At 43.7% G+C, this 24,320-nt stretch overlaps 1 protein-coding gene across 2 annotated transcripts in view; it reads left to right on the top strand.

Moving 5' to 3' along the window:
* Positions 1 to 24,320, top strand: part of sec24a (SEC24 homolog A, COPII coat complex component) — a 90,114-nt gene that overhangs the window by 49,918 nt on the left and 15,876 nt on the right. For both annotated transcript variants that reach the window (XM_068043706.1, XM_068043705.1), the window contains 4 exons: positions 149 to 322; positions 14,538 to 14,648; positions 16,698 to 16,882; positions 24,103 to 24,240. In XM_068043706.1, the coding sequence (XP_067899807.1) occupies positions 149 to 322; positions 14,538 to 14,648; positions 16,698 to 16,882; positions 24,103 to 24,240 (608 nt within the window). The remainder of the gene's footprint in view (positions 1 to 148; positions 323 to 14,537; positions 14,649 to 16,697; positions 16,883 to 24,102; positions 24,241 to 24,320) is intronic.

Here is a 24,320-nt window from a genome sequence, read left to right as displayed (position 1 = left end):
GGAGCTAAAAAACAAGTCCCTTTTGCCTCTCTTTTTGGACTGGGCTATTGAATTTGGCCTGACACAATTTTGTAACTTCAGTCAATGTTACATGACGCCCTATTTCCCGTGCTGAAACTGAAGTATCCATTTGTTTTTTACTCACCAGGTCTTGCTATTCATACTTTCCATGGAAACTTCTTTGTGCGTTCTACAGACTTGCTGTCACTGCCGAATATAAATCCTGATGCAGGGTTTGCGGTACAGATGTCAATAGAGGAGAATCTGTTAGATGTGCAACTTGTCTCATTTCAAGCTGCCCTGTTGTACACTTCAAGTAAAGGTATGAATAAGCAAGAATACTGGCTAAAATTTGTCTAACCACACATTTCAAGAAATTGTCTGAATTTTCCTAGAAGTTATTGCTGTGTAGAATTATATAGAATTTACAACTGAGGACTAGCCAGTCAGTCCAACTGGGCTATATCAGTTGTCAGGCAAACCCCCCCCCCACCCCCCACCCCCCTCACCTGCCAAGACTGAGGCACACATTATTTCGCCACATGAACATTAAAACGTAAAATTGCAAGCCCCTGACTGGAAAGACATTTACATAGAAACAGACAGTGTTGGATCAAGGGACAAAGGACCAATCCCTGACACATTCAACCAACTGTGGACTTTTGATTACCAGATGTTGATGGTGGGGGAGCTAGCTATCCAGGTTGACTGCTAAGAGAGCAGAATCCACAAACACAGAAGAAGTGGTAAGACCAGTTTTAGTCACATGACTGACTGTCGGAGTTTTTTGAATTTGAACTTCCAACAGGGAATTTGAAATCAGAAAGTTCTTGCTTTGAGAACATCTCTCTCCTGTCTGCCCTCATATCGCTCACACCAGCTTCGGAAACCATTGAGGACATGAGAACCTCAAAGAGAGAAAAGTCTCTGATGTTGAACGAGGTTTAAGAAGTATACTGGGCCCCAACGAAAAGTAAGAGCTGCCTACAATCAGAGACTGTACAGTGAGCTGGAACCACAGGAACAGTAAACAGAAACCCCCTTCAGAGACTGCCTCAAATCTTTCACCTTGTATTTTCCTCTCCTCTTTTCTGTCCCTATTTGCATGTGTGTATCGTGTGTGCATGCTAGCGTGGGCTCGTCGTATATCCGTAGGCGTTAACCGTATTAGAGTTGAAGTTTAAGGTTTAATAAATTTCACTTTTCTCCTTTAAACCGAAGAAAGCCTGTTTATGCTAATTTCTTTCCCTTATATTTGGAAAACTGTGAACAAGGAGTCACCAAAGGGGAGCTTTAAACACAGTGTTTAAACATTAAACCCTGTTACTGTCTTCACCTGATCTTATTGTAACGGACCCCTAGACACCTTTCTCATCTAGTTGTAACACTGTGTTTGTGCTCCCTGTGGGCCTCTTGCCTCTCTCATCTAACCCTATCAGCATATCCTTCTGTTCTTTCTCTTGCTTTCCCCTTAAATGCATCCATGCAATTCACTTCAGCTACTCCTTGTGGTAACGTGATCTACATTCTTGCTGCTCTTTGGGTAAAGAAGTTTCTTCTGAATTTCCTATTGGATTTATTGGTGACTATTTGGTACTTATGGCTCCTAATTTTGGTTTCCCAACAAGTGGAAACATCTCCACATCTACAACAAAAGCAAAATTCTGCAGATGCTGGAAGTCTAAAACTAAAAACAGAAAATGCTCGAAGTACTCAATAAGTCAGGCAGCATCTACAGAGAGAAAAACACAGTTAATGCTTTTGGCCAAAGTCCTTTCATGAGAATACCTTTCATCAGGGTTTCTTGCGAAGTTCATGAACCTGAAGTGTTAACTGCTTTGCTTTCCACAGATGCTGCTTGTTCTGCTGTGGGTACAAGACTAAAAGAGGATCTGTTGAGGGAGTATTAGCAGCTACAGGCTAAATTAAAAATCAGAGCCACAAAGGTAATCTCTGGGTTACTTCTTGAACCACAAGCAAATTGGGATCAAGTAAATAAGATCAGAGAGTTGAATGCGTGGCTCAAACGTAAGTGTGGAAGAGATGAGTTTCGATTCATGGGGTACTGGGGAAATCAGGAGCTGTACCGTTGGGATGGTCTTCACTTGAACCATGCTGGAACCATTGTCTTGGCCAGTCATATAACTCAGGCTGTAGAGAGGGCTTTAAACTAAATAGTGGACAGGGGGGAGGGTTCATGTGAGCGGAGATTTGGAAAGTTAAAGCGAAAGGACAGCAACAGTGCAGGCTACTGATATGGGTAATGCTAACCAGGAAGGGACAGACTGTACAAACATAAGTGTGTGCCAGCAAATATTATCAGAGTAGGGAAAAATGGCTTTAAACCAACAGAGGGGAAGGAGGGTTCTGGTGAAAGGAGATTTTTAAATCCAAAGATAAAAGTTGAGGCAATAGAAAAGTATATCAATGTGCATAAAGGCAAGCTGAGAGGGACAGAGTTTAACAGTAATAGCGTATCAGTGAGTAAGGGCCATGCAGGGAATAGTAGTAAAAAAAGAAATTGAAATTACTTTATCTGAATGTGCGGAGCATCCGCTATAAGATAGATGAACTAGTGGCACAAATAGAGATAAATGGTTTAGATCTTATTGCCATTACAGAGACATGGTTACAAGATGACCAGGGTTGGGAAATAAATATGCCAGGGTACGCAATTTCGAAAAGTCAGGCAGAATGGAAAAGAGGAGGGGTAGCCTTGATAATAAAGGATGACATAAGGACATTACTAAGAAAGGTTCTTGGATCACAAAAACAAAGTAGAATCAATGGGTGGAGATTAGGATAGCAAATGTCAGAAAACACTGATGGGAGTAGTTTATAGGCCCCCTAATAGTAATTATACTGTTGGTCAGAGCATTAAACAAGAAATTACTGGAGCTTGTAACAAAGGCAATGTAATAGTTGTAGGGGACTTGAATCTTCTTATAGACTGGACGAATCAAATTGGCAAAGGCGGTCTTGAAGATGAGTTAGTAGAAGGCTTTTGTGACAGTTTCCTGGAGCAGTATAATAAAAGCAAAATACTACGGATGCTGGAAAATCTGAAATAAAAACAAGAAATGCTGGAAATACTCAGCAGGTCTGGCAGCAGCTGTGGAGAGAGAAGCAGAGTTAACGTTTCAGGTCAGTGACCCTTCTTCAGAACTCTACTTCTCCCTCCACAGATGCTGCCAGACCTGCTGAGTATTTTCAGCATTGCTTGTCTTTATTATCCTGGAGCAGTATGTTGTGGAACCAACTAGGGATAAAGCTATTTTAAATCTAGTATTGTACAACAAGGCAGGGTTATAATAATGTTGCAGTAAAGCATCCGCTGGCAAATATTGATGATGCAATTGAATTCCACATTATTTGAAAACAATCTTAAACTTAAACAAAACCAATTACGTAGCTATGAGGGGAGAGCTTTATTCGGCCCATTGTGTCTGTGCCAGTCATCAAGCAGCTAACTATTTTAATCCCATTTCCAGCACTTGGCCCGTAGTCTTGTCTGCTCTGGCATTTCAAGTGCTCGTCTAAATACTTCTTAAATGTTGTGAGGGTTCCTTCCTCTACCGCCTCTTCAGGCAGTACGTTCCAGATTCCAACCGCCCTCTGGATGAAGTTTTTTTTCCTCCGATCCCCTCTAAACCTTCTGCACCTTAACCTTAAATCTATGCCCCCTGGTTATTGACTCTTCTGCTAAAGGAAAAAGTTTCTTCCTATCTAACCTATCAATGCCCCTCATACTTTTGTGTACCTCAGTCATGTCCCCCCTCAGCCTTCCCTGCTCTAAGGAAAACAACCCTAGCTTTTTCAGTCCCTCTTCATAGCTGAAGTGCTCCAGCCCAGGCAACATCCTGGTGAATCTCCAATGCAATCACATCCTTCCTGTAGTGTGGTGCCCAGAACTGTACACTACTCCAGCTGTGGCCTAACTAGCGTTTTATACAGCTCCATCATAACCTCCCTCCTGTTACATTCTATGCCTCGGCTAATAAAGGCAAGCATCCCATATGCCTTCGTAACCACCTTATCTACCTGTGCTGCTGCCTTCAGTGATCTATGGAAAAGTACACCAAGGTCCTTCTGACCCTCTGTACTTCCTTGGGTCCTACCATCCATTGCATATTCCATTGCCTTGTTAGTCCTCCCAAAATGCATCACCTCCCACTTCTCAGGATTAAATTCCATTTGCCACTGCTCCGCCCATCTTACCAGCCCATCTATATTGTCCTGTAATCTAAGGCTTTCCTCCTCACTATTTACGACACCAATTTTCTTGTCATCTGTGAACTTACTGATCATACCTCCTATATTCACGTCTGAATCATTAATGTACACCACAAAAAGTAAGGGTCCCAGCACTGATCCCTGCAGTATACCACTGGTCGCAGGCTTCTACTCGCAAAAACAACCCTCAACCATTACCCTGTGCCTCCTGACACTAAGCCAATTTTGGATCCAAATTGCCTGGATCCCATGAGCTTTTACCTTCTTAATCAATATCCCATGCGGGACCTTATCAAAAGCCTTACTGAAGTCCACGTAGACTACATCAACTGCTTTACCCTCATCTACACATCTCGTTACCACCTCAGAAAATTCAATCAAGTTAGTTAGACACGATCTCCTCTGACAAAGCCATGCTGACTATCCCTGATTAACCCCTGCCTCTCCAAGTGGAGATTAATCCTGTCCCTCAGAATATTTTCCATTAGTTTCTGACCCACTGATGTTAGACTCACCGGCCTATAATTACCTGGTTTATCCCTACTACCCTTCTTGAATAACGGTACCACATTTGCTGTCCTCCAATTCTCACGTACCTCTCTGTGGCCAGAGGGGATTTGAAAATTTGTGTCAGAGCCGCTGCTATCTCCTCCCTTGCCTCACATAACAGCCTGGGATACATCTCATCTGGGCCTGGGGATTTATCCACTTTTAAGTCCGCTAAAACAGCTAATACTTCCTCCATTTCAATGCTAATATGTTCAAGTATATCACAATCCCCCTCCCTGATCTCTACACCTACATCGCCCTTCTCCATATTGAACAGAGATGGAAAGTAATCATTTAAAACCTCGCCTACGTCCTCCAGCTCCCCACACACATTGCCACTTTGGTCCCTAATGGGCCATACTCTTTTCCTGGTTATCCTCTAGCCCTTAATATACATAAAAAGCCTTAGGATTTTCCTTTATTTTGCCCACCAGTGTTTTTTCATGCCCCCTCTTCACTCTCGTAATTTCTTTTTTAAGTACCCCCCCCCCCCCCTACACTTTCTATACTCCTCTAGTGCCTGCATGGTTTTCAGCGCTCTGAATCTGCCAAAAGCCTCCTTTTTTTTTCCCTGATCCAAAATCCTCTGTATCCCTTGACATCCAGGGTTCCCTGAATTTGTTGGTCCTACCCTTCACCTTAATGGGTACATGTTGGCTCTGAACGCTCACTATTTCCTCTTTGACTCCCACTGGTCTGATGTATACTTTCCTACAAGTAGCTGCTTCCAGTCCACTTTGGCCCGATCCTGTTTTATCATCTTAAAATCGACCTTCGCCTAATTCAGTACCTTTATTTCCGATTCATCTTTGTCCTTTTCCATAACTACCTTAAATCTTAGAGTTATCGTCACTATCCCCGAAATGTTCCCCCACTGACACTTCTACCACTTGTCTGGCTTCATTCCCTAGGATTAGGTCCAGTACTGCCCCTTCTCTTGCAGGACTTTCTACCTACTGGCTCAAAAGGCTCTCCTGTATGCATTTTAACAATTCCGTCCCCTTTAAGCCTTTTGCACAAAGACTATCCTAGTTGCTATCCGGGAAGTTGAAATCCCCGACTATTTTTACCCTATTATTTTTACACCTTTCTGAGATTTGCCTACATATCTGCTCCTCTATCTCTCCCTGACTGTTTAGAGGACTCTAGTACACTCCCAGCTAAGTGATTGCCCCCTTTTTGTTTTTAAGTTCTGCCCATATGGCCTCATTTGAGGAACTTTCTACGATATCATCCCTCCTTACTGCAGTAATTGACTCCCTTGTCATGCCTGAAGATTCTATACTCTGGAATATTGAGCTGCCAGTCCTGCCCTTCCCTCAACTATGTCTCTGATAGCAATAACATCATAATGCCATGTGCTAATCAATGCCCTCAATTCATCTGTCTTACTAGTAAGACTCCTTGCATTAAAATAGATGCAATCCAGCCTTGCATTTTTCACTTGTACCTTAACAGGTCTGTATTTGCTCTGCCTTCCAGACTGACTCTGTTTCTCTTCTATATTTGACTAACTGTGCATCACCCCCTACTGTAACTCCACTCTGTAGCCCTTCCCCCGGCCAAATTAGTTTAAACCCCCCCAACAGCACTAGCAAACCTCCCAGCAAAGATGTTGGTCCCGTTCAGGTGCAACCCGTCCAATTTGTACAGGTCCCACCTTTGCCAGAAACAGACCCAGTGATCCAGGAAACTAAAGCCCTCCCTCCTGCACCACCACCTCAGCCACGCATTCATCTGCTTTATCCTCCTATTCCTATACGCACTAGCACCTGGCACCGGGAGTAATCCAGAGATGACAACCTTTGAGGTCCTACATTTTAATCTGCTACCTAGCTCCCTAAATTCTTGTTGCAGGACCTCATCCCTCTTTCTCCCTATGTCGTTGGTACCAATGTGTACCACAACCTGACTGTTCACCCTTTCCCTTCAGAATATCCTGCAGCCGCTCCAAGACATCCTTGACCCTAGCACCAGGGAGGCAACATACCATTCTGGAGTCTCGTTTGCGGCCACGGAAATGCTTGTCTGTTTCCCTTAGAATTAAATCCCCTATCAGTATGGCTCGTCACTCTTTTTCACCTGCTTCTGTGCAGCAGAGCCATCCGTGGTGCCACGAACTTGGCTCTTGCTGCTTTCCCCTGGGAAGCTATCTTCCCCCCCCCCCCCCCCACGCCCCCCCCCCCCCCACAGTATCCAAAGCGGTATATCTGTTTGAGAGAGGGATGGCCACAGGGGACCCCTGCACTACCCGCCTGCGCCTACTACTCCTCCTGTTGGTCCTTAGTAAGGTTTGTTAATAGTAGTAAGTTTATTAGTATCGGTAAAGGCTTATTAGCAGTATCAAGGTTATTAACTAACAGATAAAGGAATGGCAGGGCTGCTCCAACCTCAAGTGCATATCCTGTGCTATGTGGCAACTCCAGGATGCTTCTCGTAGCCTGGATAACCATATGTGCAAGAAGTGTCGTCAGTTGCAGCAGCTTGACCTCTGGGTTTCAGAACTTGAGCAGCAGCTGGCAACACTGCGGTGGATTCGTGAGGATGAGAGCTTCGTGGATAGCATGTTTATAGATGTGGTCGCTCTGCAGCTTAAGGGTATGCAGGGAGAGAGGGAATGGGTGACTGCCGGACAGTCAAGAAGGAACAGGTAGGTAGTGCAGGAGACCTCTGAATACGTCTCACTGTCCAACTGAAATTCAATTCTGAATACTGAGGAAAGTGATGGTTCATCTGGGGAGTGCAGCCAGAGCCAAAGCCATGGCATCACGGCTGCCTCAGCTGCGCAGGGGGGCACAAAAAAGTACTGGAAGAGCGATAGTGATAGGAGATTCAATAGTCAGCGGAACAGACAAGTGTTTGTTTCTGTGATCACAGACATGAGTCCAGGATGGTGTTGCCTCCCTGGTGCCAGGGTCAAGGATGTTGCTGACGGCTGTTGAGCACCCTGAAGGGGGAGGGTGAGCAGCCAGCAGTCGTGGTCCACATTGGTACCAATGAAATCGGTAGGAAGAGGGATGTGGTCCTGAAGAAAGTGTTTAGTGAGCTAGCTAAGAAATTAGGAAGCAACACCTCAAAGTAGTAATTGTTGCATTACTCCCAATACTATGCACACGTGAATGTAGAAATAGGAGGATAGTGTAGGTGAATGCGTGGCAGGAAAGATGGTGTAAGAGGGGGGAGGGCTTTAAGTTCCTGGGACTACTTCTGGAGACGGTGGGACCTATACAGGCCGGATGGGTTGCACCTGAGCAGAGCTGGGACAAATATCCTTGCGGGGAGATTTGCTAGTGCTATTGGGGAGGGTTTAAACTAAATTGGCAGGATTGTGGGAACCAGGAGGAAATATCAGAGAGGAATACCAAGGTGCACAGAATACTGGGAAAGATAGATTGCACTGGAGCAGAGAATGGTAAGTTGTTAGATTGGGTCAGAGTAAGGGAGAAAGTAATAGTCTAAATCAGGGTTAATGTGCATGTATGTAAATGCACACAGTGTTAATAAGGTTGATGGGTTACAGATGCAGATTGACGCATGCAAATATGATGTGTCTATAAGAGACCTGGTTCAAAGAAGGGCAAGACTGGATATTAAATATTCCTGGATACAAGGTGTTCAGGAAAGATGAGAAAGGGGAAAAAAGGGGGAGGGGTGGCAGTATTGATTAAGGAGTGCATTGCAGTGTTGGAGAAAAAAGATGTCCCAGAGGGATGGAGGATAGAATCTATTTGGCTAGAGCTAAGGAACAAAAAAGAGCAGTTACATTCCTCGATCTTGTCTATAGGCCACCAACTAGTGTGAAGGATGTAGAGGAACAAATCTGCAAGGAAATTAGAGAGGTGCAAAAAATATAGGGTTGTTATAATGGGGGACTTTAATTATCCAAGCATAGATTGGGATAGTTGTAGTGTTAAGGGCAGTGAGGGGCAAGGGTTCCTAGAGCGTGTTCAGGAAAATTTTCGACAGCAGTACGTTTCTCGTCAAAAGAGAAAGGAGGCACTGCTAGACCTGGTTTTTGAGAATGAGGTGGGCCAAATGGATCAAGTGTCAGTAGGAGAACATTTAGGGGACAGTCATTGTATCAAGGTTTAGGCTGACTGGAAAAGGACAAAGATCGATTCAGCGTAAGAATAATTAACTGGGGGAAAGCCAACTTTACTGGGCTAAGAACAGATCTGGAATGAATAAATTGGAGTCAAAGGTTAGCAGGAAAAACGGTAGCTGAACAATGGGCTACCTTCAAAGAAGAGATAGTTTAGGCATAGTCAAGGCATGTTCCTTCGAAGGGGAAAAGTAGGGTTAACAAATTCAGAGCTCCCTGAATGACAAAAGAGTTTGAGATTAAGGTAAAGAAGAAAATGTGTGCTTATGACACCTGCCAGGTGGAGAATACTATTGAGAACCGGGCTGATTGTAGAAGGTTCAGAGGGGAAGTGAAAAAGCAAATAAGAGAAACAAAGAAAGAGTATGAACAGAGACTGACAGCTTATATAAAAGGGAATCCTAAAGTTTTCTATAGACCTATGAATAGTAAAAGGGTGGTCAAAGGAGGAGTGGGGCTGATTAGGGACCAACAGGGGTATTTTCACATGGAGGCAGAGGGCATAGCTGAAGTATTAAATGAATACTTTGCATCTGTCTTTACCAAGGAAGAAAAGAAAAGATTCATGAGAGTGGTTCCAGGGATGAGGAACTGCAGTTATGAAGATAGATTGGAGAAGTTGGGACTGTTTTCCTTGGAGAGGAGATTTTATAGAGGTATTCAAAATCATGGGTCTGGATGGAGTAGATAGGGAGAAACTGTTCTCTTTCATACAAGGATTGAGAAGAGGAGGGCACGGATTTAAAGTGATTGGCAAAAGAAGCAAAAGTTTTTATTTTTATTTATTTAGAGATACAGCACTGAAACAGGCCCTTCGGCCCACAGAGTCTGTGCCGACCATCAACCACCCATTTATACTAAGCCTACACTAATCCCATATTCCTACCACATCCCCACCTTCTCTATATTCCCCTACCACCTACCTATACTAGGGGCAATTTATAATGGCCAATTTACCTATCAACCTGCAAGTCTTTGGCTGTGGGAGGAAACCGGAGCACCCGGCGAAAACCCACGCGGTTCACTGGGAGAACTTGCAAACTCCGCACAGGCAGTACCCAGAATTGAACCTGGGTCGCTGGAGCTGTGAGGCTGTGGTGCAAATCTCTGCGCCATTGTGTAGCATTAGGAAAACTTCCATGCAGCGAATGGTTAAGGTCTGGAATGCAGTGCCTGAGAGAGCGGTGAAGGCAGGTTCAATTGAAGCATTCAAAAGGGAATTGGACTGTTCGATGAAAAGGGTTACGGGGAGAAAGTGGGGGAGTGGCACTAGGTGAATTGCTCTTTTGGCGAGCGGGTGCAGACACAATGGGCCGAATGGCCGCCTCCTACGCTTTAACGATTCTGTGATTGAGGTACCACACAATGTTAATACACTGTGCGGGCGGCGCAGTGGCTAGCACCGCAGCCTCACAGCTCCAGCGACCCGGGTTCGGTTCTGCGTACTGCCTGTGCAGTAAATTCTTCCTGTGACCGCGTGGGTTTTCGCCAGGTGCTCCGGTTTCCTCCCACAGCCAAAGACTTGCAGGTTGATAGGTAAATTGGCCATTATAAATTGCCCTTAGTATAGGTAGGTGGTAGGGGAAGGTGGGGATGTGTTAGGAATATGGGATTAATGTGGGTTTAGTATAAATGGGTGGTTGATGGTCGGCACAGACTCGGTGGGCCGAAGGGCCTGTTTCAGTGCTGTATCTCTAAATAAATAAACAAGAAAAGGGCTCATGGAGTTGGGGGTGATATATTAGCATGGATAGAAATTTGTTAACAAACAGGAAGCAGAGAGTAAGGATAAATGGGGCATTTCCAGTTGGCAGGCTGTGGCTAGTGGAGTGCTGCAAGGATCAATGCTGGGACCTCGGCTATTTACAATTTCTATTAATGAATTAGACGAAGTGACAGAGTAATGTATCTAAGGTTGCTGACGATACAAAGCTAGGTGGGAATGCAAGCTGTGAGGAAGACACAGAGGCTGCAAAGAGTTGTGAACAGATTAAGTGAGTGAGCAACAAGGTGGCAGATGGAGTTTCATGTGGGGAAGTATGAGGTTATTTACTTTGGTCGTAAGAATAGAAAAGCAGAATTTTTTTAAAAGGCGTGAAACTTGTATATGTTGATGTTCAGAGACTTGGGTGTACTCATACAAGCAATACAGAAGGTTAGCATGCAGGTACAGCAAGCAGCTAGGAAAGCAAATGGCATGTTAGCCTTTATCGTAAGGGGATTGGAGAACAAGAATAAAGAAGTCTTGCCACAATTGTGCATGGCTTTGGTGAGACCACACCTGGAATATTGGGCTGAATTTTACCAGCCCCTCGACGCGTGGATTGTGGAGGGGGGTGGGGGCGGCGGTAAAATTCTCCGGGGAGAGGTCTGTCTCGACCCCCGACGTTGAGAAGGGCCCGCCACATATTACCGGCGGCAGGGCCTTCATCCGGAGTTCTGAGGTGAGAACCTGGTGGGGAGGGAGGAGGAATGAAATTATCAGGGCTGGAAGGGTGGGAGAGCAGGGAAAAAGGGAACAAATTTCCAAGGGAGGGTGGGGTAAGTTGGAGTATTGATAACAGTTTTATGGGGGGAGAGGACAATTTATATATAAATTACCCATTTGGGGGGGTGGTGGGAGGTGGGATTTATAGTTGAAATAAACATTTATTTTTATCTCGTGGAGACTGGGACCTTTAAATATTAAAATGCCACTGAAGGGCTTGAAGCCCTTTAAAAATGGCGCCTACACAGTGGCACCGGACACCGTTGCCGGGAACGCGACGGCTGCTCCTCTATATCACTGGTGGCGGCCACTCCACCCCTTCTATTTAAATGAGTCCCCGCATGTAATATCGCAGGGGCTTAGCGGCGGCAGTTCTCTGTCAGAAGGCCGCTGATTTCAAAGAGTACTGCTAATAAAATCCAGCCCACTGTGCAATTTTGGTCTCCATATTTAAGGAAGAATATACTTGCTTTTGAAGCAAGGGTTCACTAGATTGTCGCTATGATGAGAGGCTGAGTAAATTAGGTCTTTGTATAAGGGGAGGCGGTGGCCTAGTGATAATGTCACTGGTCTAGTAACCCAGAGACCCAGGCTACTGCTCTGGGGACATGGGTTTGAATCCTACCATGGCAGATGGTGAAATTTGAATTCAATTAATCTGGGAATTAAAAAAATTAGTCTAACAGTGACCACAAAACCATTGTCAATTGTTGTAAAAACCCATCTGGTTCACTAATGTCCTTTACGAAGGAAATCTGCCATGCTTACCTGGTCTGACCTACATGTGATTCCAGACCCACAGCAATGTGGTTGACTCTTAAAATGCTCTCTGAAATGGCCCAGCAAGCCACTCAGTTCAGGGGTAATTAGGGATGGGCAATAAATGCTGGCCTAGCCAGCGACGCCCACATCCCACAAATGAATTAAAAATTCTCTGGAGTTTTGAAGAATGAGAGGTGTTCTCATTGAAACATTCAAGATTATGAAGGGGCTTGACAGGGTTGATATTGAGACATCATTTCCTCTGGCTGGGGAATCTAGAACAAGGGGCAGCAGTTTCAGGAGAAGGGGCCAATTATTTAGAACTGAAATGAGGAGAAATTCCTTCACTCACAGGATTGTGAATCTTTGAAATTCTCTGCCCCAGAGGATTGTGGATGTGCCATCATTGAATATATTTAAGGCTGAGTGTCAGGCAAGCCCCCCACCTGCCAAAAATGAGGAAAACTAATTTTGCCACGTGAACACTGATTTTAAACTATTGTTGGTGAAGAAAGAACTTGCTTTGAAAAACAATTGGAGCCCATGACTGGAAAGACATTTGTATGCTACCAGACAGTGTTAGAACAAAGAGCCCAGTCCTTGCTTCCCCAATACTCAGAAAAAAGTGGTAAGACCAGTTTGGTCACATGACTAGCTGACTTGGAGTTTTTTGAGTTTGAACTTCCAACAGGGAATTTAAAATCAGAAGGCTACAGTGAACAAGGTTTAAGAAGAATACTGGGCCCTAATGAAAAGTAAGAGCTGTCTATAATCAAGGACTCTACGGCGAGCTGGAAACAAACAGTAACAAGAAAACCCCTTCAGAGACTGCCTCAAACCTCTCTACTTATTTTTTTCTTCTCTTTTCTGTCCCTATTTGCATGTGTGCATGCTAGCATGGGCGTGGCGTATATCCATAAGCGTTAACCATGTTAGAGTTTAAGTTTAAGGTTTAATAAATTTCACTTTGTAAACATAAGAAAGCCTGTTTATACTCATTTCTTTGTCTTATAATTGGAAAGTGGTGAACAAGGATTCACCAAAGGTGGAGCTCAAAACACAGTATGTTTAAAATCAAACCCTGTTACAATAACACCAGCTGAAGACAGTAAAAGACCCCTAGACATCTTTCTCACCTGGTTGTAACAGAGGTACAGCCTTTTGGCCTCTGAGAGAATCAAGGGATATGGGGAGTGGGTGAGAAAGTGGATTTGAATCCCAAAACCAGACAGGTTCATATTGAATGGCAGAGCAAGCTCGCTGAGGCATATGGTCTACTCCTCCTCATTTCTTTTGTTCTTGGGCTGAGTGCTTCCAGCATTTTCTGTTTTTATTTCTCTATGGCTGCCCTGTCAAACCCTTTAATAATTTTGAAGATCTCTTCATTCACCCCTCAACCTTCTCTTTTGTAGAGCAAAGCTCCCAGACTGGTCAGCTTTTCCTAATAAGTATAACCCCTCATTTCTGGTATCAAACTTGTAAGTTTTCTTCATACTTTCTCCAATGCCTCCATATCCTTTTTATAGCTGTGAACAGTACTCTCTGTGATCTAACCAAGGTTTGATTTAAGTTTAATGGAATTCTGACTTTCAATTCTAACCCTTCAGAAATGACCTCCGTTGCTTATTTGCTTTTTTTTAATGGCCTTATTACCTGCGTCGCTGCTTTGTGATTTGTATATCTGTACCCCTAGATCCCTTTGCGCCTCTTCCATTTGGATACACTGCCGTGCAGCTTCATAATTTTTCAGACAGTTAACCTCAGTTGTTTCATCAATGGAGGCCCAAAGTGCAGGCCCAGTCGCCCTTCAGAGTGTGTTGAGCCTGAGTGATGCATACACCCACTTGTGATTTCAGTGTGGTATTGTGTATATTCAAATCTTTGTACACAGTGAATAGAAGCTGTCTCAACAAAAACCTGAGGGACATACGACCCACTTCCAGCCACTATGCGAAACTGCCCTTAAGTCCTAAACTTTGCTCTTTTTCATTTGATATTCAATCCCACCTTGTACCCTTCCCCATAATCCCTATTTTTTAATGCTGTCGTTTGTTTCCCTGGGTGGTACCTCTTTGGGGCCTTGCAGGTTTTAAATGTATTGTTTCAAATTCTACCTTAAAGCTCCTGCTGTTCACTTTTTTTCCCCTCTACAAGTTTCCTGCTCCTACCTCTGCACCCACGCACCCAGATTCCTTGCTGAGTCAAAGTTTCAGGGCAATCAAATGGCCATTCTTCTTGTATGAACCCAAACTTGGTGTCCATAGGCTAACAGCTAAATGGGCAGGGTACAACAGTCTAGTCTAATGATGTTCTGGTCTAATGTCCACCTAGGTCCAGAGTTTTGAAGTAATTCATATCAATATTAAAATATAAAACTTAAAGCTGTGTTGTGCCACAATACAGGTGAGCGTCGCATTCGAGTTCATACTTTGTGTCTACCTGTCGTGAACTCACTGACAGACATCTATGCAGGAGCTGACGTTCAGGCTGTCACAAGCCTGCTGGCCAGCATGGGTAAGTGTTTAAATTTAAATCAGGTCAAATTCTTAGAAAGTTGTATTTTTTTTTTTTGCTGTGCATGTAAATAAAAATGGCATCAGATTTTTCCCGTTTGGACAATTTTGCTACAGATTACAGAGCATCATTTTGTAGAGTATTAAAATTTTGGGGTTTAAAAATAGAATAAAGTTACACATGCACAGCATGTGATTTTTTTTTTAAAATACTACATTTGCCCCGACAGAGTACTTCCCTGACACTAGTTAGATTGGTGGTGTTACAACTGAGATGGGAGGATTACACTATCTTTTCTAGTTGCACTTCTTCGCAGGTCACAACATATATTTTAAAAATATTTACCCAGTTACCAATTCGGTCAATCATATATGCTCTTTATCCTAAAATAAAATACACCAACCAGGTTTCTTGAATAAAGAACAAAATTATAAGTTTATTATCAAATAAGACTTATCCAGTAACGAAGCAAAGCATTAACACTTAACAAAGCAAGTTCCCTTTTTGAATTCCCCACACACACTGGAGAAAATGCAGAAATTCTCTCTGCAGAGGTCTGTTACAAAAAAAGAGTGTGCTTTGGCTAAATACTTCCTAATTCTTGAAGAAAAAAGAAAAGATATGGAATGAAGTCAGTTGTCCCTTTGGATCTGGTGTCCACATATATGGAGATGGGTCATTGGGATCTTTTCTAAAGCAGTTCTTTTCAGGCGGAGTTGAGAATTAATTTGGCAAGATTTTCCAGCTTCTCGGGAGATGTAGACCAGGGATTTTAGCTCTCCCACAGTGGATCTTTGCTGGATTTCTTCAAGGAGGTAGAGAAAGAGGGTGAGCTGGGTGTTTTTTCCTTGGCAAGTTGATCTCCAACACAATTCACACCCCAACCAGAATGTCATCCTCCTGACCTCCATAAACCTTGACATGTGGCTTCTCTAAACATCTTCCCCTAGTCACCAAGGTTTCTGTTGTTTATTGAGCTTAAAGCACATGATTTCCAGCCCAGGTTGTTTCAAACAGCATCTCAAGTGTCCTTTCAGTGAACTTGGTTTAAAAAAAACACATCCATGGAATCTTCTCAGTTTTAACACAAGTCCTCAAATAAAATATTAAATTTATTTTTATTTTACTTAGAGATACAGCACTGAAACAGGCCCTTCGGCCCACTGAGTCTGTGCCGACCATCAACCACCCATTTATACTCATCCTACATTAATCCCATATTCCTACCACACCCCCACCTTCCCCCTACCAATACTAGGGGCAATTTATAATGGCCAATTGACCTATAAACCTGCAAGTCTTTGGCTGTGGGAGGAAACCGGAGCACCCGGCGAAAACCCACGCGGTCACAGGGAGAACTTGCAAACTCCGCACAGGCAGTACCCAGAATTGAACTCGGGTCGCTGGAGCTGTGAGGCTGCGGTGCTAACCACTGCGCCACTGTGCCGCCCCTAAAGGAAGCACTTTCGTAACAGTGTCCTATTCCAGTGTGTTTCCCAGCATCACTATTAAGCCTGCAGTTGAAGGGTCTGTGTGCTAAACTCGCAGTGATATGTTGGGGCAAACTTGCACATTGACATTCAATGGGGTAGTGAGTCTGTGCATGCAGACTACTTGTTGAAATGATATATTATGTTTCCATTCAGAAGGTGATGCTTTGCTAGTCTAGTACTGAAAGTAGGGCAATTGTTTCCCTCTCCAGCAGAGGTTCGAATTTTTTTTTATAGATCCTACTGTGAACACACATCACATCAGTTTTTTAATGTTTTGTAGGTGTGGTACTTGAGAACTACTTATTGAAATGTTTAAGGTACCTGCTTATTAAGGAATAAATGTGCAAAAATCTGAGGAACTCTAGTACCACTGTTAAGTCAGCAGTTGAAGGGTCTTTGTGCTGAACTTACAAGGAGACATTTAAGCTTTTAATATTGCTGTGACATTACAATCTTTTACTGTCTACCAAAAAACTACACTATTTAATGTTGATGCTAGATGCTGTGAGCTATCGGCTATGATTGCAACACTGTCTTGCCTCTTTTCTTGATTTAGCTGTTGATCGTTCAGTTTCATCAAGTTTGAGTGATGCAAGGGATGCTTTGGTTAATGCTGTGATAGATTCGCTGTCTACTTATCGTACAGCAGTTTTAAGCCAACAACAACAGCAACAGCCAGGTGTGATGGCTCCCTTCTCGTTGCAGCTGTTTCCCCTCTATGTGCTAGCTCTGCTGAAACAGGTATGGAAAATCTTTATTTCTTCCAAAGCTCCCCTTCCTGGAGCAGGGTGCCTAGACGTTCATGCTTGCACTATTGGTAGGGCTAACTGAAGTGCTCCAGTTAATAGAATCATCGAATCATTGAGTTGGGTAAAGTCCACAATTTTCTGTTACTGTCTGCAGGGCTTTTTTCTTTCACCCCTGCCACTCCCACCCACAGGCTAGAAGAGGACAAATGTTGCCCACATCTGTTCAAATTTGTTGGGTGTTTCAACAGTAGTTTGCATTTATGTAGTAACTTTAAGGGTTTTTTTTTTTAATTCCCAAGACACTTGAGTGTGAGAAAAAAATTGATCAATAAATGGGGCAAAGGACCACACTGAAAGGTATGGTGGAAGCATTAGGAGAACAGACTGAAAGCAAGATTAAAAGCAAGAAAAGTGGTACAGCAAGTGCACAGCTAGAGGGGTTTAGGGAAGCAATTCTGTTAATTATATATTAATTGTGTTTAATTATATCCAGGTGGTCGGCATTAACTAGGAGCAGACAGAAACTGTGGTTGTAGAGTTTTAGAGGTGCATGTTTATGATGTGTATCTCTAAATAAGAGCTTCTAAATGTGTCCAAAGATTAGGCCCCAGTTTTATCCTTCACTGCCTGGCTTTCTGGGATGTAACAAATTCCAGAGAATAGCTGAAGGCTGTCACCAGTGGTGGATTAAAGGCAAGAGAAGATGCACAAACACCAGAGCTCGAGGACAGAAGTTGGTGGGTTGATCTGAGGCTGGCGACGTTGCCAAAATTGGGTTGGTTGAGGCCTTGGAGGAATTTGAAGATGAGGAGTAGGATTTTACATTCAGTGCATTGAATAGGGTGATGGGTGAGTGACAGAGCATGAGGCAGGAAATGAGCAGTTGAGGTTTTATATGTCCATGCATGGAAGGTGGAGGATAGGAGATTTTCAAGGTGATCATTGGATAAATTGAATGTAGCAAAAAAACCAAAGTATTTTGGTAGTGCTGTGGCTGAAGTAATTGCAGCTATGGGTGGTTTTGAAGTGTGAAAGTAAGTAGTCTTCGTGGTGGACAGGATGTGGAGTTTGAACCTCAGCTGTAGGTCGAAGAGGCTACCAAGGTTTTGTGTGGCTTGGTTCAAGCTGACTGAGTGGTGGGGGGGGGGGTTGGTATGGTCAGTGACGAGGGGCAAGGAATTTTGGTAGAAAATGGAAACAGAAGTTTCAATATTTTTTTTTATTCATTCATGGGATGTGGGCGACGCTGGCCAGGCCAGCATTTATTGCCCATTCCTAATTGCCCTTGAGAAGGTGGTGGTGAGTTGCCTTCTTGAACCGCTGCAGTCCATTTGGGGTAACTATACCCACAGTGCTGTTCGGCAGGGAGTTCCAGGATTTTGACCCAGCGACAGTGAAGGAACGACGATATAGTTCCAAGTCAGGATGGTGTGTGACTTGGAGGGGACCTTGCAGGTGGTGATCCCATGTATTTGCTGCCCTTGTCTTTCTAGTTGGTAGAGGTTGCGGGTTTGGAAGGTGCTGTCTAAGCAGTCGGTGCATTGCTGCAGTGCATCTTGTAGATGGTACACACTGCTGCCACTGTGCATCGGTGGTGGAGGGAGTGAATGTTTGTAGATGGGGTGCCAATCAAGCGGGCTGCTTTGTCCTGGATGGTGTCGAGCTTCTTGAGTGTTGTTGGAGCTGCACCCATCCAGGCAAGTGGAGAGTATTCCATCACACTTCTGACTTGTGCCTTGTAGATGGTGGACAGGCTTTGGGGAGTCAGGAGGTGAGTTACTCACCTCAGGATTCCTAGCCTCTGACCTGCACTTGTAGCCACGGTATTTATATGGCTACTCCAGTTCAGTTTCTGGTCAATGGTAGCCCCTAGGATGCTGATAGTGGGGGATTCAGCGATGGTAATGCCGTTAAATGTCGACAACAGATGGTTAGATTCTCTCTTGATGGAGATGGTCATTGCCTGGCATTTGTGTGGTACGAATGTTACTTGCCACTTATCAGCCCAAGCCTGGATATTGTCCAGGTCTTGCTGCATTTCTACACAGACTGCTTCGGTATCTGAGGAGTCACGAATGGTGCTGAACATTGTGCAATCATCAGCGAACATCCCCACTTCTGACCTTATGATTGAAGGAAGGTCATTGATGAAGCAGCTGAAGATGGTTGGGCCTAGGACACTACCCTGAGGAACTCCTGCAGTGATGTCCTGGAGCTCAGATGATTGACCTCCAACAACCACAACCATCTTCCTTTGCGCCAGCTATGACTCCAGCCAGTGGAGGGTTTTCCCCCTGATTCCCATTGACCTCAGTTTTGCTAGGGCTCCTTGATGCCATACTCTGTCAAATGCTGCCTTGATGTCAAGGGCAGTCACTCTCGCCTCACCTTTTGAGTTCAGCTCTTTTGTCCATGTTTGAACCAAGGCTGTAATGAGGTCAGGAGCTGAGTATCCCTGGCGGAACCCTAACTAAGCGTCACTGCGCAGGTTATTGCTAAGCAAGTGTCGCTTGATGGCACTGTTGATGACACCTTCCATCACTTTACTGATGATTGAGAGTAGGCTGATGGTGCGGTAATTGGCCGGGTTGGACTTGTCCTGCTTTTTGTGTGCAGGAATTTCCACATTGCAGGGTAGATGCCAGTGTTGTAGCTGTACTGGAACAGCTTGGCTAGGGGCGCGGCAAATTCTGGAGCACAGGTCTTCAGTCCTATTGCCAAAATATTGTCAGGGCCCATATCTTTTGCAGTCATTTCTTGATATCACACGGAGTGAATCGAATTGGCGGAGGTCTGGCATTTGTGCTGCTGGGGACTTCAGGAGGAGGCCGAGATGGATCATCAACTCGGCACTTCTGGCTGAAGATTGTTGCAAATGCTTCAGCCTTATCTTTCGCACTGATGTGCTGGGCTCCCCCATCATTGAGGATGGGGATATTTGTGGAGCCACCTCCTCCAGTTAGTTGTTTAATTGTCCACCACCATTCACGGCTGTATGTGGCAGGATTTCAGAGCTTCGACCTGATCCATTGGTTATGGGATCGCTTAGCTCTGTCTTTCGTATGCTGCTTACGCAGTTAGGCATGCAGATAGATAGTCCTGTGTTGTAGCTTCACCAGGTTGACACCATCTTGAGGTATGCCTGGTGCTGCTCCTGGCATGCCCTCCTGCACTCTTCATTGAACCAGGGTTGGTCTCCTGGCTTGATGGTAATGGTGGAGTGGGGGATATGCCGGGCCATGAGGTATACAGATTGTGGTTGAGTACAATTCTGCTGCTGCTGATGGCCCACAGCGCCTCATGGATGCCCAGTTTTGCATTGCTAGATCTGTTTGAAATCTATCCCATTTAGCACGGTGATCGTGCCACACAACACGCCAGACGGTATCCCCAATGTGAAGGCGGGACTTCGTCTCCACAAGGACTGTGCAGTGGTCACTCCTACCAATACAGTCATGGACAGAAGCATCTGCAGCAGGCAGATTGGTGAGGACGAGGTCAAGTATGTTTTTCCCTCGTATTGGTTATATAATATTCCTGATGTTGGAGGAAATTTAAACTCCGCTACAATTTAATGGCAAGCAGGCAGGTTGACAGCAGAGACTTCATTCTTCAAGAAGGTAGCCTTGTATTTCAATAGCACCTTTTACGGTTTTGGGACGTCCAAAGTACTTTGTGGTCAATTAAGTACCTTTGAAGTGTAGTCACTGTAGGAAAAGTGGCAGCCAATTTGCACACAAGGTCCCCCAAATTGACGTGTGATAATGACATACTCTGCTTAAGTGATGTTGGATGAGAGAGATTTTGGCAAGGATGCTGGGGAGAATTCTCTTGCTCTTCAGGCAATAGTGCACAGAGGGTGGATGTGGCCCTGGTCAATGTTTTGTGCTTTCTCAGTGCTGCATTGGAGCATCAGCCTATGTTTTGTGCTCAGGTCTCTCGAATGGGGCTTAAACTTCCTGACTCAGGTGACAGTATTGTTTTGTTTGGTCTGGAGCTATTTTAAATCAACTATTGTTTTATATCATTACATATGTTATGAAGTTTTACATTGTGTACCTCAGCTGGCTTGAGAGAGTTTAAAGCACAATTTTCCAATTATTACATAATTTGTGATTGGTTTCATTTTGCACAGGCTATTGATTTTGGAATGAAGTTATGAATTTCTAAAGAACCTTGTCAACCTGTCAATATAAAAAGGGGCAAAGAAGACTGTCCTTTGGAGCTATATCTGACAAACTGCAATCTTGACAGACAGACACATTTTAGCTCATTCCTGCATCTTCTAAAGAGACATGGAAGGAATCTGTGTCCTTCAGTTTTGGTTCCTGCAAAATACTGTAGATGTGAGGATAATTGGAACTGTTAAAAGTGAGGGAGATTTTTTGTTAAGTAAAGGTATCAAGGGATATGGAGCAATGTCTGGTACATGCAGTTCAGATACAGATCAGTCATGATTTCACTGAATGGTGGAACAGGCTCAAGGAACTAAATGACCTACGGCCTGCCTTCTGTAACATGAGGTTTTTAGTGATATTTTAATTCCTGAGATCTTTGTTTCTGTGACTATACAACTCCAGTTTAACTCCAAACAACAATATCACAAAAATCCCCGGTGTATAAAATATAAACTATGCACAGATAGAGGAGTTTTGTGAAGTGTTATTTAGATCGCCAAGTAAGGGGGAAATTGCAAGAAATATATTGAACTGGTGCACTTGTATTTTGTGTGGCTCCTTCGTAATTGACACTTGTGGCAAATGGTTAGTGCTGTTTTACCGATATGGGTTATCATGATGCAATATAATGATGTAATGGATAGTGAGGGCCTTGTTTGTGAGGGAACAAACATTTTAAGCTAATATGGAATAGGATGGTGATCGATCCAGTGGCAGGGGAGGTGCAGTGGGTGGTGATACAGGGGTTGCTTAGTAATAAAAGTAAGCTAGTGGGGAGGATATTGGAGAAGTTAATTTCCAGGGAGTGATATGGTCACTGGAAGAGGAGGATGGTTAGCACTGTAAGGAGAGCAACAGTTAGCACGATGGGCGTGACGAAGGGAAATTATGTGCTAATTAGAGGTATGGTGGCAGCCAAAAAGGTTGAGGGGCAGTGTCAAATAAGGAGGGAGGATTGAGAGGGGCAAGGTGCCGAAGATTGGAGAAGTGGAAGGAAGCATGCTTGAATGAGAAGAAGAGGAGAGAGCAGAGCAAGGGCCCATAAACGTCCGTGAAGGGAAGTGGTATCCATCCAGAGCAGCAACCAAAATGTTCACATGGTGGGACATGGAGGAAATCTTAAATTACGTGAGTTAGTGGCAGAGAGTTAGGCTTGACGAGGAAGGTACATTGGGTAGCAATTAGTCATAGTTATACAGGACAGAAACGGGCCCTTCGGCCATCGTGTCTGTGCCGGCCATCAAGCACCTATCTATTCTAATCCCGTTTTCCAGCACTTGGCCCGTAGCCTTGTATGCTATGGCGTTTCAAGTGCTCAGCTAGATACTTAAATGTGTTCAGACAGTGTTCCAGATTCCAACCACCCTCTAGGAGAAATTTTTTTTTTTCCTCAAATCCCCTCTAAACCTCCTGCCCCTTACCTTAAATCTATGCCCCCTGGTTATTGACACCTCTTGCTAAGGGAAAAAGTTTCTTCTTATCTGCCCTATCTATGCCCCTCATAATTTTGCATAAGTTGATGTGATCAAGTCCAATATCTAAGATTTTGAAGGAGAAGCTGCTCCGCAAGTGGCAACAGTGGAGCAAAGTTTGGTTTGCTAGCCCAGAAGGGACCAAAGGTTCAACTTGGTGCAAGTGACAGGAAAACAAGTGTCTGGAAGCCGGTGGAGTAGCAAAGTCCAGTTTAGGAGCTATTAAAGAAGTGGAAATGATGCAATAGTTGTTGGAGAAGCAGACTGTGATCCAAGAAATTGAGGAACAGAATCTGGCTCAGGAAATAACCAGCTAAATGGGCATGAACTGTTAGTGGAAGGCAGAGCTTGCAACTAGTAGAGAAGGGGAAAGGAGCCCATAGAATCAAACGGAAAGAGTCCTAATGGTGGAAGCATCAGGCAGGTAATTGACAACAGCAATATTGTATAACAGCTTTCACTTGCAGGTTCAAGATATATCCAATGTTAGAGGCAGGGGGCCTCCAACAGTGAAAAGAAAAAGAGCAGGGTAGTGGATGAATTTGGGCTTAGCAAGGAACTGCTAGCCCAAGTGTCGTGTTGGGAAGGAGAAGATGATAAGCACTCCACAGTGATCATGCTCATCTTTGTTACAATGCTAAGATAACTTATAGTAAATTGATGCTTGGCGACCAAGACTTCAATACTATAAACTATTTAGTAGCTCAATCAACCCTTTAATCTCAGGTATCCAAGCACTTTCAGCTTCAGGGATTCATTCAATTACTGCCAAAGAAAATGGAGGAAATTACTTTTTCCTCCTTCATGCGATGAACAAATTTTAAGAGTATTTTGGCAGTACATGAAGGTGTCAATTTAGAGTAAGTATCTTTTCTCTCGTTTGGTATTGAATGCCTGTGTCTTTCAGCTGTATCTTCATCAATGTAGAATGTGCATAACTGTTGGAAAGAGTACACCTGTGCCTACAGTTAACGCCTTTAAAACTTTATATTGCGTGACTTACCCACCAAGACGGCATAAACCTGGTGATTCTGGTGAAACCTAACACATGTGTAAACAAAGAATTTGACTGGTTTGGAACTGAAGATGGCATTGTTGATTTTCTTTTTAAGAATAACAGCTGTATAAAGTATTCTTGCGACAAAAAAAAAAGTTATTTCCAAAGCTGTTAATGGAAATGTATTATTTGGGCAGATGCTAAGATGCAGTCAATTTAGAATATTATTCTAAGTTATTCCTTTAACTGTCCTGTCAAATATTTGCTTATTTTATGTTCTTCTGCTTGTATTGAAAATTGGCCTACTCCTCCTATTTCTTAGGATCTTAAATCTGAGATTAATTGTATTGCATAGAGATGACAACTTTAATTAAATTTACTCTTGAGAGCCTAAGTTTCAACTTTTTAAGTAGAAATGCTAGCATAATTGGGACATGATTTTATAAATATTAAGATCTAATTTTACTCAACAGGATTTTGATGCTTATCAATGTATATTTTCACATTGAGTTTTATTCTCTAGCTGTGGCTTGCAATGGTTAATGACTGTGTGTCTTTATTGCAGAAAGCTTTCAGAACTGGAACCAGTACAAGGCTGGATGACCGTGTGTTTTCCATGTGTGAAGTGAAATACCAGCCTGTGTCTTACCTTATGCTTATGATTCATCCAAATCTGTATAGGATTGACTATCTGTCAGATGAAGTAGGTTGCACTTTGCACTCAACCTCTTGTTAACCACTGCAAGTATAAAGTAACTTTGAGCTGCCATTTAATGCATTTTT

Source organism: Heterodontus francisci, chromosome 12 (genome assembly GCF_036365525.1).
Source record: "Heterodontus francisci isolate sHetFra1 chromosome 12, sHetFra1.hap1, whole genome shotgun sequence".
In the NCBI taxonomy this organism is placed as follows: Eukaryota; Metazoa; Chordata; class Chondrichthyes; order Heterodontiformes; family Heterodontidae; genus Heterodontus; species Heterodontus francisci.
Note: the sequence above shows the minus strand (reverse complement) of the source record. Positions and strands in the feature narration are given on the sequence as shown.